The 14777-nt window shown below is 31.5% G+C and overlaps 1 protein-coding gene across 3 annotated transcripts in view; it reads right to left on the bottom strand.

Annotated features, from left to right (window-relative positions):
* The window catches only part of Fstl5 (follistatin like 5), a 721807-nt gene that overhangs the window by 65688 nt on the left and 641342 nt on the right, over window positions 1-14777 (bottom strand). For all 3 annotated transcript variants that reach the window (XM_071614852.1, XM_027926695.3, XM_071614853.1), the window contains 2 exons: window positions 6343-6450; window positions 2375-2499 (listed from right to left, as the gene is read on the bottom strand). In XM_071614852.1, coding sequence (XP_071470953.1) covers window positions 2375-2499; window positions 6343-6450 — 233 coding nt within the window. The remainder of the gene's footprint in view (window positions 1-2374; window positions 2500-6342; window positions 6451-14777) is intronic.

Below are 14777 nucleotides of genomic sequence, written 5' to 3'. Positions count from 1 at the left end.
GATTTTTTTTATTTTTATTTTTTAGAAGTTTTGAAGTGTTGAGAGTTTCAAGGGTTTTCAAAAGGTGAACTTCCTGAATTTTGTGAAACTGACTAGTTTTTATAAAATATTTAACAAAGTTTAATGTAAGCCTAGAAAATTATTTTGGCATTTTATTACATATATTTAAGGTGTATGAGATTATGTTTTATATATGTTTATAAATATCAAGAAAGTCTGTATATGCATATATAGACATGTATATATGTGTTCACAGTTTGTAAGACACACACACAAGAAAGTCATTACTATAGTCAAGCATAGTCACCACTCACACACAATGTAGTAATCTTTACTATAGTAAAGCAAATTATCATACCCATTTTTGAATTTTCTTAATTCCTCAGTTCTGATCTACCTTAGAATCTAGGCTAAAGAAACCTAAGGATTATAGCCCTCCCCCCAAAAAATAATAAAAATAAAAGAACTGAATGAAAAATGAGAATAAAAACATAAAAATAGAGACTTTCAGCAAAATTATAACTAATTACAAAGAAACCACTGTGCTTATAAACATTATGGGTAGGCTACATAACAATTATTATGGAGAAAGTTAATACTCCAACATTATTTTCTTCCAATCCTCAGAAGTAAAGGAAGTAAAATAGCTGAGGTCACCACCGCCAATAACAAATGGTGCTGCTAGAGCATTCAGGGTTAGATTTGTCTGGCAGGAGAAATAAATTCTTATTACTGCTGTTTAGCAGTTCCACATAAGTCATGTGTTCTAGAAATAGAACCTGCTACAGAGCCAGTAATGTGTTGAACACTGGAAATCCAGTACATTAGAAGTAGCTACAGTTCTTTCCTAAACCAGATTAGAGAAAACAATGTGGCAATTTCTTCCTTCTTTATTTCCATTACCATGAGAAGTTTCAATTAATTATCTATTACTTTTTCAGGTATTAAGGATATAAAATCCTAAAACTTGTACAGGGTCTTTTAGACATTGAAGATACATATTACTTGAAATAAGGATGCTACAAACTATCAGAAAAGCACATTCATGTGATGCAAGTTCAGAAGAAGGAATCTAACATTAATTAAACACATATTGTGTGCCAGATCGTCTACTTGCTAAGGAAATATCTACCAAAAACAGCAGTCAGAAAGTAGTGCCAAATTCTGAAAAACACAGTTCAAAAAATTCGATCTCAGGAACATGAATTTACATGCATGCTAAATTTGGTTAGAAATATATTACATGACATTGGCAGGAGAAAAGAATGTATCTATCGCTTAGGTTCCTATGTAGAATGAATCTTCATAATGTTAAAAATACTTTACATGTAACAGTTTATTTTTGGAAAAGCATGTTAATTTTTACTCTTACCATTCACTATAGTAATAAGGATAATTACTTTGAAAAGCAATAGGAAATTTGATGATTCCCCTTGTACATTAAAATTAGATTCTTGTGCAGGTAGGATTGATATAATTTCATTTTTTATTCTCACTAAATTAAATACATATAAAAAATGTAACACACACACTATGCCACTGCTCATCCCTAAAAGGAATAAAGATGTTTAAAAATCCTCAAGCATTATTTTAAATCTTTTCACAGTATGTATAACTAACTAGAATTGTGCCTTCAATTTATTCACATTATTTGGATGTTTTTCTAATTGTTATTAGTTCCAACTCCAGCCCAGCTATTTGTCATTTAGAGTCTAAAGAGATGCAAAGATCTGACAATATGTCAACTAAATCTAAGAATGCAGAATCACACATTGAACCTATTGCATGCATGTAAAGAATATACTTTCACTTCTCCATTTAAACACTACTATGAAGACTTGGGGTGATATCACTAGAGGTTAATATTATTTTTTCTCTTCTTGTAAATACATGGAGAGACAGAAAACGCTGATATGTCTTATCAACGAGCAGACTGTAAACATTTCATATCAACTTACTATACTTTTATACAATATTATATTAATTGAAGATAATTCTAAAAAAATTTGAATGGATTTCTATTACTATAACTCTCTAATACAAAGTTCAAATGAATATTCTCTCCATTTGAGAAGTGATTCTATCACTTAAATTATTTATTTATTTTTAAGGAAATGCCAATATTTTTCAAGAGCCTAAGAAGAACACTAATGAAAGCATGGAAAATATTAGCTTTTAAATTGATAAAAATAACAAAATACAATTGCATTTGTAAATTCATTTCTTAGGCATGAAATTCATTACTAATGTTGATAAATAGAATTTCATCAAGCTGATGTAACAAAGCCAGTTGTGTATATTTACTTTATAATTAATTTTAAAAATAATTTTATGTGACTTACTACAATTGGAAATCTAAAAACTCAACACTTACCTCATATGGGTGATAATGAGTGTTGTGGTGGGAATGAAAAAGTCATCCACTCTGTCAAACTGTTTTCCCACTGGCTGAGTATGAATGGTGTGGTGAGGGACATTCCCACTGGCCAGGGTTATTACCTAAACAGATTACACAATGTTTAGATCTGGGAAATACATTTTCTTAAATACTATGAACTTTGCTATGTTTTTAGATGAAATACTTTTTTCTGACACTTGTTTGCATAGAATCTTTACTGCCTGCCTCAAAATTAGCATATTGTTAGGCAAACTGAAATTTGTGATTGTTTTTCTAATTTTCAATATGGAAACCTTTGTTTCTATAAATAAGTGGGAGAAAAAGGAAAGATATTTGTTTTGAGCAATTTCTGCTTAAAATACAAAATACAGTTATGCCATACATAACAGTTTCAATCAACAACAAACTGCAAATACAAAGACAGTCCCTTAAGATTAAATTGCCTAATAACATTGTAGCCATTTTAGTTTTTGTCAGTACACTCTATACTGTGTGAATGAGAAAGAAATAGACATAACTCTGCAGCTTTCAAAACATGCCCATCATTAAGAGCTACATGTTTGTAAATATACATATAAGCAATCTCTACTTTATAAAAAATGTTAACTTTGCTATTATGAGAAAAATAAAAGTAAGTCTACAACTGCTACAAATCAGATATTAGGACAAAATACTTCCCATAAGAACAAAACTGTCAAAACAAGCATGAAAACTCCAAAATCATATGAAACACTTTAACTTTCAAAAAATCATAGCATCATTTTTTCTAACTTTGCTTTCTATAAATTCAAAATAATCAACTAAACTAAGCTTTAATTAAAAAGTTTTTCTTTTCATTGCTGACTCTTAAACTTTTATAGTCCATTAAATGAAGGATCACCATGTTTAAGTTGTTGACTTTGTGACTTAGAAATTTAAAATTTTGCTTCACACATAGTGTTTTCCCAAGGACTTTGGCAGGATATCTGCTGTTTTCACTGAGTAATCCAAGTTGAAGGAGAGGTGCCTATCTTTAGTGTTTTCATTCACAGTACCCCCTATCACACAGAACTCATCACACAGCCCTACCTAACCCAAATCATCCACCATCATTGAGATAATACTTTTGTGCCTTCATGATTCAGTAGTTACCATTATAAGATATGCTGTATTATGGCAAAACAAGGTCCCTCCTAGTTCAAGCATCAATTTCCCTTCCCAGTCTATTAACAATATCACAAGGGAACACTAGAGTCAAAATGAGGAGTTGCCCATGTTTCTTCTGATTTTGTGAATTCAGTTTCTCCACAGGACTATTTGTTTCCCCTTTCAAATGCATCTTAAATCCCATTTCCTCTGTGGATGTTTTCTGATAATACTGTTGGGAGACAATTATCCATGCATATTTTGACATTTCTGCAGAGTCAGGTTTTTCTGAGCAAAGGAACTGGCAAATCTGGCTAAAGGATTATGGCATAACACAAATGCTTGGGAGGCTATTCATGGCAAATTGCACCTGAGAGATTAGAGATTTATCTCATTTGAGCCAAATGCTGACATTCTAGGGCATTGAATTACCCATCCTAGGAGAAGATTTTCATATATTCCAGAGTAACAATATTTATCCTATGCCAGCAGCCCCAGCAAAACTCAGAGATATAATTCCAGGTTCTTCTCCTGGTACAACTATAAAGTATGTGCTGGGTAACATCCTTCTCTTAACACATGGCTAATGTTGACATAGCTGAGAAATAAACACTAACATACTACTTGAGAAAAAAAATTCTCTGTTCTAGAGAATATGTCCTATTTGTTTATATATGTTTCTATATGTATTATTTGAATGGTACTTCTCAATTTCTATATTTTATTTTACATTTCTAGGTGGGACTTACCTTTGACTCTCACTTAGTTAATATTTTAAAAATTCACTATATTCTATTAGCATGACAATGATTTTAAGCATTCAGAGAAAAATAAAAAAAAAAAACAACACTTTCAGATGGCTGAATAAATGTGTGGGAAGTTACACAGGACTTCTATAAAGCTCTTTTTTCCCCTTTGAGTGTGTACAATATTAAGGAAGTTTGCTTAAGCAATTGTGTGTAACTATTATAACAGTTGGAAAGTTGTTAACCTATCCAAGTAGCTTTCACCAAAGTTTGATTCTGAAGAATATAGTATATTGAAAATATATGTATGAATATATGTATATAAAATGTATATATATATATATATATATATATATATATATATATATATATATATATATCCTACTTATCTTTTTGATAGGACATTCTGATAGTTATTCAGTAGGAATATTATGCTTTTCCCTTCATGAAATTGTGTCAGTCTCCTTGAATCTGGGCAGGCAGTATGATTTGCTTTGATTAATAAGGATGTTGCAGAAGTTCTTTTATGTGAACTCTGATGAACTGAACCTTAACTAGATCTGTAGCTTCCACTCTTATCACTTGCAACCATTGTCCTGTAAAAATCCTTGTCTAAAGAATAAGAAATTGCATGCAGGAGGCACCCAAATGAACAATAGAACATTGTGATAGGCATGAGGTGATCCCATTTTGGACCCTGAGGTAACTGGAGCCACACTAGTGCTCCTAGATCATACCACCAGAACTCCCCAGTTGGCCATGTCACATAATTATGAGGGGTGTCACTCTTTAAGACAACAAATTTTGATGTGGTTTGATTTGTACAATAGATAACTGAAATAGTATTTCAGATGTTTCAAATGTCATATATTTCTAGTGAATATCAAATGAGCCATCATTATGATTGCTCAGTAAAATATTTCATTTCAAGAGATCTGTCATTTGTGAGTTAAATACTGTAACACTGACAATAACTCAGAAACATAAAAAAATAGTGTCAGCGAAAACAGACTAGAAGTAAAACTATTGCACTCAATATACGTCATTGAAAAATGACTGAAGGTTAATGATTTAGGGCCTTGTAAGGAGAAGCACATTCAAGGCAGAAGTATAATCACAAGGTAATTTTAGAAATAGTATAAAGCATGTTGCCAGGGCTAAATATTTCTTCCAATTCCTCTCTGCTTCCTCTTAAACTTGTAAGTCCAGAAATCTAAAGATTGTACTAAAGGGTCAAGATCAATGCATATTTTTTCTATATCTGTGAAGTGCTCACATAAACAACTTCAAAACAGAAGCAAATCTCACCACTACAGCACAGCATATCCCCCAATTAAAAATTATGCAGTCTAATATAATAAAATACCATACTTTTGGAGAAAATGGTGATCTGCTCTGAGGCTCTTGCACTGTCATCCTCTTGGTCTCTACCTTACATGCACCACTGAAATTGTTAAACAGTAATGCGACAGGTTAAATGTGTCCTCCAAAAATTCATGTTCATGTGTTGGAAACTGGGTGGACTCTAATGCAGCAGTGTTGAGAGGTGGGAACTTTAGGAGGTGATTGGTTGAGCCATTAAAAATGGATGAATTCCATTCATAGATTAATTGGTTATTAAGGAGTGGCTTTGTTTATAAATCATCCCTCTCTGATATGCATGCTCTATCTCTTCATGTGATGCTTTTTACCATGAATCTGACACCATCCTTGGACTTCCCAGCTTTGAGAACCATGTACCAAAATAAACCTCTATGCTTTATAAATTACCTAGTCTTTGGAATTCTGTTACAGCAGCAAAAAGTAGACTGAATTTTTACTTTTACTTTCCTAATAACATCAACTCTATCACTATAGATTATTCTTTTTATATATAAATATAGACTCTAATGAATATGACCCATGATGTCCTCAAAACTCTCAACTTTTTTTTTCCTTTTACTATTAATATCCAGTTGTGATTAAAACTACATTTTTAAGATGGAAGCATAACATCGGCAAATGGTCATTATCCAGTGAGCTATCTAAAAGTTTGAAATCACTGTTTTCTCAAATATACTGGTATGTACTTACCTGTAGTGTTGGGGAGGTCTTCTCCATGGTACCCCAGCTTAGGACCCAAACCTGATCATGTGATTTGTCATAGTGTAATTTAACTGGGACAGGATCTGTGCTCACTGCCTGTAATAAAGAAGAGTAAATAAAAGAATAACTTTCAGACTAAATTATTAGTTTAAAACTATGCCACAAATGATGAATGATTCTAAGAATTTAGATGTCAGATTAAAAATTTAGTTTGACAGTTGTCTAATATTCTGACCCCTTTTGATTAATTTGGAAATATTATACTTAACTCAAATACATTTTTGTTCATTACTTGCACAATTTTATATACTCTTATGTCATTCATTACTTACATAAATTGTGAGTCAAACAAAGATATTTAGAAATGAAGATAAAAAAGATTAATATGCTCATTTTGATCAAGTGTTGAATATAGGTAAGAACTATGTTTATATTATCAGAGTTTTTTCATATTTACCTTGAATATGGGACTTGACCCTATGTAAAAATGTCAAAAATCTGATATATGGTTGTAACTTTAATTACTGACTACCTAATTTAATTTCCTTAATGAGAAATCCAAAACCACAGAAAGAAAAAGAAGCATTTTTTTAACCACACTTGGTATGGCAAATATGTTTTTTCTGCTAATGTTTATATTAAACATTTACTTAAAACACAATTCCCAGGAAACAAATTACTGCCAGGAAGGTATTTTACTCACCATAATTTCAAGCCATTTATTTTATAAGCTAATACTTTTTAAAAGTAGTTTCCTGTAGTTGTTTAATTATATATTTTTCTAATTTAATTATATATTTTTCTAATAACATAAAATGAATTTAATAAAACAGACTTTATCTAATAATGAAAGTATTTATTCTCAAAGCTCTGCTGAGTATCCTTAGCAAATTTTCCAAGTTATAATTTACAATGAAATGCTCTTCTCAGTAGATTAAGAAAAGGTAAATTACATTTGTAGTTGGACATATGGAAACTTATAACTTAAGTAAAATATTGGAAGTCAACACTAATTGGTACATCTCTTCAAAATCTTATCATTAATTTTGCTTACTTAAAATGCTCAATATTTTTGAATTATTTTAAATAATAATTTTTGGAATAAAAATATTTAAACATTTCTATTTTGATATTCTTACTTTTTCTCCTGGCTAACAAAGCATATATATTTTGGAGATTTATCAGCAGGGCAGAAATGTTACAGTGTTGGTAAGCACCAATTTACACCAAGAACTAATTCCATCATTCCCCTTTGACAGATAATAAGCTTTCCAGTCTCTTCAAAGGCTAGTAGTAGTTACATGGCATATTAAAGTTTCTGCATTGTAAAAATATGATACAAGATTTATGAGAGTGACATTACAATTCATCAACCCACATGGTCTTGGAAAGAGCCTCCTTGCACCATGCTTTCCCTTTGTCTGCTTTGAATGTTACCATCAAAGCCTATTAGGTCTTAAGTTCCATTGTCATTATGAGGTTTTGAAAAAATAGTTTAAGGAGGAGAAGCCAAAAGAAAAGTAAAGCAGAAGAAAAATAAAAGGAGACTGAATTCATGATAATAACCTTGAGACAAATCTAGGACAATTATCCCTAGACTTGATGAAATTAACATAATTAAATGTTTTATTGCTTAAGGAATAGTTTGCCTGATATTTTGTTAATTGTATTTGAATGAATGCCAGATGTTTCATTTGAATTTCTTCATGCACTAATCAATAATTTCAATGCATATATAGCAAAAGAGCTATCATCAATCACTACACTAATGACAAAGCAATAAAATTCCTTTGACTTTTCATATTATCTTCTTTACGTGTTAGACTTGATCTAGGTGTAATTATAAAAGCCTATTTTGTATGCATTTTGAAATGGAATAATCAGTAAGTCTTCAAAATATTAAGGATTGAATAGCTTAATGTAAACAAAGCAAAAATAATAAAAAGCTTATTGTTATTCACTGGTAAGAACAGAGTGATAAAATGAGCAAAGGTCTAGAAGTTACTTTAAGTATCAAGGAATTTTCTAATGAAAATTTCTAGTTTGCCAGCTGTACAGGTATTTTTCTTTTCATCAAGCCTTTCATAGTGTTATTTTCTATGGGTATATCACAATCCACAGATTGTTAATTCTTATTTAATGGTGTAAGGAAGCTGAAGCTCAGTCATGTCAGTGGTCATCTAGCCCATGGTCAGGACTGCTAGAATTTGATAGTCTGTGCTCCTTACCTATGAGAACCTCTCTGTGCATGAAGGTCCCTCCCTCCAGGTAGAATGATTAATTCCTGAAAAGTTACAGATCTATTGCCCTCCAATTTATACCTCCTGTATAAGAAAACATTCTTTGGAGATTTTCTCTTTTGGGAGATTAAAAGAAACAACTGGAGGTTCAAATAAATGCAGTTTCCTCTCTAGAAGCATATAATCCTAATGGTGAATCAGTGAAAGGCAGTATGCATATGCTTATGAGCTTGTGTTCAGAAGCTGATGCTTATCATAACTCCACCTCTTAAAATTACAATACAATATCTTAAGAAATTACTGAATTTTTTTTGGTTTGGTTTTTTATACCAAAAAAAAAAAGAAAAATAATAATACCCACTTCAAAAGGTTGTTTTGAATTTTACATGAGTTAGTAAATAGTAGTTAATATTCAACAGGTGCATCAAGCCTTAGGATGTGCCTGTTGAATTCTAAGCAATACTGATATACTACTTATATTACTGCTGCTACTGTTAGAAAAACTAGGGCTGAGCAGAGAGGATCAAGTTCCTAGGTTCCATCCCAGCACTTCTGAAGCCCATGCTCCCTGGAAAAAAAAAAAAAAAAAAAAAACTAAGGGAACCAGTTATTTTCTTGACTGTTAGCATTTTAATGCTTTAAGATTTAGAAATTAAAGACCATTATTTAGCTAATGAAGAAACTGAAACCTAGGAAAGTAAGTAAATAAACACAGTCTCTGCTTGAAGAGTTTACAGATAAAAGGCACTTAAAATAACTCCATGTGGCTTATAACATGAAAAAAAATACAAAGAACAATTACTATAAAAACTTAGAGGATGTATAATGCAGGATGAAGGACAAGGACAGAGGAGATGCTTTGAGCCTTAAAGTATGATTTTTTTTAATGAATGGGAAAACGGATACTGTTTTTTAAAGTTAATTTATGAGGGTATTTTACAGGAGATGTCAGAAGGCAGTCCATGATTAATTGCCTTCAGGTAAATTAAAAGATATGTACTTGGAGTAGGGAAATATCAATCAAAATTTCAAAACAACTTCAGAAATTGAAAAATGTCTTATCAAAGATCTATAAAAGTTTTAAATATTTTGTATGTCAGTATTTCAAGAGTTTGCCATTAAATTTAGTAATTTTAATGTTTGGTTATAAAAATTTATCAGTACCAAGAGGGGAGAGCAGATCAAAGTAATAAAAAGAAATATGACATTGTATTTTGAAAAATGTTAATTCTTAGGAAAAAGCATACTTATCAGTTTTTAAATATAAAATAGTACATTTTTTACAGAGGGATCATTTACATGGCTTTCAGAAACAGAATATATCACAATGATAGAAACAGTGATAGAAATATTTCCACAGGATTGCCTTCATGTTAATATTTTCTTAACCTAATTTTCAGTCAATACAGCAAATAGTTTCCTACTTACAACATCAGCTTTTGAAAGTAATAAATCACGAATTCAATTTTACAAGATATCTGCTATTATATTCTTGATAGGAGATGGACAGATGTGAGTAGTGGGAACATGAGGTTGGGGAAATTGTTCCATTGTGCTGACCCCCACATACTGTCACTATTGAGAAACAATTTACCTGCAGTCTTGACTGGCATAAGTGAACAGAATGCATTACATTTCTCAGCAAACTACCTGTTATCTGCAGGAGAAATGCAGGCTCAAAATGAAACGCCAATAAAAAGAATCCAAGGTACCCTGAAGTGGTGGTTCTTGTGACAAGATCCTGGAACTCAGGGAGATAAGAATAATTCCCCATAACCATAACATCTGTAAGAACAATGTTCCAATTAGAACCTGAGAGCATGGGTCAAAGTGATCTAGAGTTGTCATGGTGTTAGGGACTCAAAATTCTGATATCGTCTTGCTGTTAGTCAGAAGTCAACAAGTGGACTTGTATGGACCTCTCTGGAAACATCCCTGGGATTCCTATAAAACTTAAGAGCAGGAGTGATGCACTATCTCTCTCCTTTCTGAAAGGATCCACTATTTCCCTTGAGATTGTTTCCCACTTGAGATTGATTCCCACTTTCATATCCCTTCTAATAAATCCATGCATATATTACTCTGAGTGGCTTATTTGAAATATTTCTCACTTGGTCTCCAAAGTTGGGGTTAAATGGGTATCTCTACACTGTCTCAGTTTCCTGTAAAGCCTCAGATTTGTAACACTTTTAAAATTTAAAGGATCAGTACATTTAGAATATTTGCTTTCCCTGCAGTAGACAAGTAGTATTTTTGACACTTTAAGTAGTAGTAGTATATTTGCTACAAGAAAACTTGCAAGCCTCTGTGTCAAAGTATAATCTAAATATTTTTCACATTTTGTGAAAAGGATTTCAAAACTTCTCATTATTGTTTATTTATCTTCAACCACACCTCATATTCTAATGTATATATATATATATATATATATTATGTATATATAAATATATACATATTTATAAATATATAGGGTTATATATCTATCATCCAAAGGCTGTTTTGTGACACCACCCCTGCTTTTTTCATGATTAGAGTACCTATCATCTTTAATCTCATTACCTGGTTTTTGCTTCAAAGTATATACTCCCTTGTCTTTTGCAGCAGATTTGTTAGAGTGATTTCTATTAGTCATTACACAAATTATGGCATTCATCAACTCAAAACACTACAGAATCCCATCATTTTCCTTAGAGTATAGGCCATAGGTCCTTAAAATGAAGATCTGACCTTGATACAACAGTCCCTGGTCTGTCTTCTTCGACCTCCTTGCTTATTAGATTCCCCACTCTGTCTGTGATGTAGATGTTCTTGGACTCCTGTACATTTACCCAATGTGAACAGAAGTCACACTTTTGTCTTTTGGAAGCATTTCCCTTGGCAGCTCTTCTCCTGATATCCTGATGCCTGTTTCCTCCAGATCTTTGCTCAGAATTCAAGGTCACTGTGACCACTCCATTCAGTGATGATGTAGCCACCCTTGCCTGTGTACTTCCCCCTGCATCTCAGTCTCAATCTCACTTGGCCTTGCTCTCCCACTTTACTTTCTCCAGTTGCCTGACATATTGTATAATTTATTTTGTTATATGTACTTTTTGTCTATCTCCATCCAATAGATTCTAGATTTTAAAAAGGCAGACTTTTTGTATTTGTTTAGGTCAGTGATACCTAATAAGTGATAATCATTTATAACTAACCCCTAAATTTACTTAACTTGGAAAAGTAAAGTACGAAATTGTCTTAGACACTAAAACTTATTCCAACTATTAGGACTATTATAATTATTTTGTATAACAAAACAATTTTACTATATACAGAATTTTTCTAGTGTTTACAAGTATATATTTTAAAAATTTAATCCCCATAACAGTCTTTTATGAGGGTACATACTATTATTACCTCCTTTGTATAGATAAAAGTGAACAAAAGACTAAAGACACCAATATTAACCCCTCTGTATTACAAAATTCACATTTTCCCATTGAAGTGCTTGTGTCCATACTATATTATATGACTGTTGGGGTTAACACAAGTCAATGACTAGAAGTCTTTACGTTTCTGAATTGAACACAAAATTTGGGGAAAGGACTCCCAAAATGTGTTGAAGGAGAAAGGAGGAGGGAAACTGGCCACTTCTCTTATCTCCAATCTTTAGGTGGGATCAAAGCCTGACAATGTTGGTTGTGGTCATATACTCATAAAATATTTGAAGAAACCCATGTGCACAATTGGCATGCAATCTATCCTGTGTATATTTCCCCCTGCTTTTAGGCACAGGCTGGAATATCATTTTGTCCCAGCCTTCCATCACTGAGCAGCACAGGTGTAACAAAACATCTAAACTCTCTCCTTTGAGTCCCCTAAGTTCTTTCTTTGGGATGAGAAAGTAGCATACTGGAGGCTTTGCAGCCCTGGAGTTTAACAATGACCATTCAACATAAAGATGAATTCAGCCTCGAATATTGATTGATCTGTATATTAAAGGTTTCTAAAATGAAATTATTCTTAATTTCTAAGATAATAAGAAATATAAACAAATGTTATACCTCATTTATGTGGCACTTGCTCTGCTTTAGAGAACACTGGCTTACATAAAATTTTTTGTTTTGTCATTCAACATTCATTTAATTCAGGAAAAATGATATTAGTTAAGAAACAGTATTCAGGAATATGATTTTAGAAAATATAAATCAACTATATGCTTATCTTTACCTTAAAATAAAATAGATTGAATATCATTTGTGGTGTACTATACATTTGTCTATGAATATCATTTTGGTACAAAAATTGTTTGCACACTATCTTAAGAAGACTATAAAAATAAACTTTACTCATAGCTGGTGATTTGTATCCCCATTACAATAGAAATAAAGGGATCAGTTTTAAACCATTGAATGATTCTGTCATATTTAAATAAAGTGTTCAGGTAGTATATGTTGTAAATTTCTCTCCCTGACATAAAAGTAGTATTAGATTTTGTGTGCAAACTATCCCTTTTCTTGATCTGATGATATTTAGATTGTTAGGCCCCGTCTATCATCTCAAGTTCTATCGAGTTCTTGAATATTTTCTGAAATATCTTTTAAATAGCAATATTTTGTAATTGTACTTGAGAGTATTGATCTATATATTCAGTTCTAGAATCCAAATTTCTTAATTTCCCATGCAAACCTATTTTGAGAATGTTATATTACCATAATGAAACAATCTCGTCTTCTTCCATTTTGGTAAAAATGGGTTAAAGTAAACTACAAAGTGTAATGATTAAAAGTAAGGTTTTTACTTGTTATTGTTTGTAAAGATAAAATAATAGCATTTTCCCTAATATTTTCAAGGCATTGTTTACAGACACAATATACATGTACTAGGAGGTCTTACTTATTGGTTGATATTTATTTATACCTTTCCTGATCTGTAAACATTAATTTCCCTTATAATCCCTATGTTCACACAGTTGTACAAATCCATCAAGGTATCCTGAGGAAGATACATTTGTTGCACTTCAACAAATACAAAAATTGTAAAATACATGGTACACAGTTTATGGACCAGCTTTATTAAAATTTTTAAAGATGAAATACTGAAAATAGCAACAATGATATGCAGAATTGGGGTTGAGACTTGACATGAAGGAACAGTGAAGCACAGCTTGTTTATCAGTCTGACAAGGAAAGTACCAGCTGGCTAATTAAGTGAACCTAATTTAAACTAATGATGTAGATTCTCAAGATAATGTGCTAATGGCTAGAGGAGACTGCCAATGATACTTAAAAATACTCCTGAGGTGTTTGAGAAAGCCACTTCTGCATCCAAGTGGAAACTGATGTTGCTCCATAGAAGACAAAATGAGGTCAGTTGTTTACTAGTTAATCTTTTCCGTAGCAAGACATCATCTGTATGTCATTGTTAAAAGAAATTCAATAGTAGGAAAACAATAATTTGAATCATGTGATATTTAAAGCAATAGGTTTGTAAATTACATTAAAAAATTGTGACCCTTAATTTTCAGCTTCAGATAAAAATGATATTGGTGTTATCTATTAAAAACAAATATACAAATGTTTCCCTAATGCCAAAAATCCAAGAACAATCTGGAATATTGTACACTGACAAGAAAATACTTGACATTTAAAAAATAATATACAGCACTGCAGTTTTAAGCTTAAAATACGCAATCCAAAAATATGCATTTGATACCAGGCTATGTAGTCAAATAATGCAAAAGAAAATATCAGAAATATGACTCAATAGCTGAAGTATTAAGCTATACTTAATATAGTATAGCTTATTAAGTATAAGACTTATCTTGAATTTGAAAAAAACAAATATTTTTCTATACTTTTTGTTAAATAATTAAATTTTAATTATAATTAGGATCCTTATTTGCCCCAATATAGTATATGCAGCTTAGAAACCACAACGTAACAGAAGTACACAATAAGGAAGTAAAACATTTGCCTATTAAGAAAAGACTAATTTCAAATTTGGCCTCATCTGAATAAAGTGGTCAAATTCAGAAAGGTGCTTATATTTTTACAAAATTAGCTTCCCACCTTACAACTCACAATGACTTTATGTTGCATCCTTGATTATTAAAAAATATTTGAGTCAAAAATATTTTTTTATCTAGTTTTTACTAGGTATAAATATTCTTTCTTCAAATAGATTATAATTTGAGTTTCTAAG

This window comes from Marmota flaviventris, chromosome 7 (assembly GCF_047511675.1).
Source record: "Marmota flaviventris isolate mMarFla1 chromosome 7, mMarFla1.hap1, whole genome shotgun sequence".
Lineage (NCBI taxonomy): Eukaryota > Metazoa > Chordata > Mammalia > Rodentia > Sciuridae > Marmota > Marmota flaviventris.
Note: the sequence above shows the minus strand (reverse complement) of the source record. Positions and strands in the feature narration are given on the sequence as shown.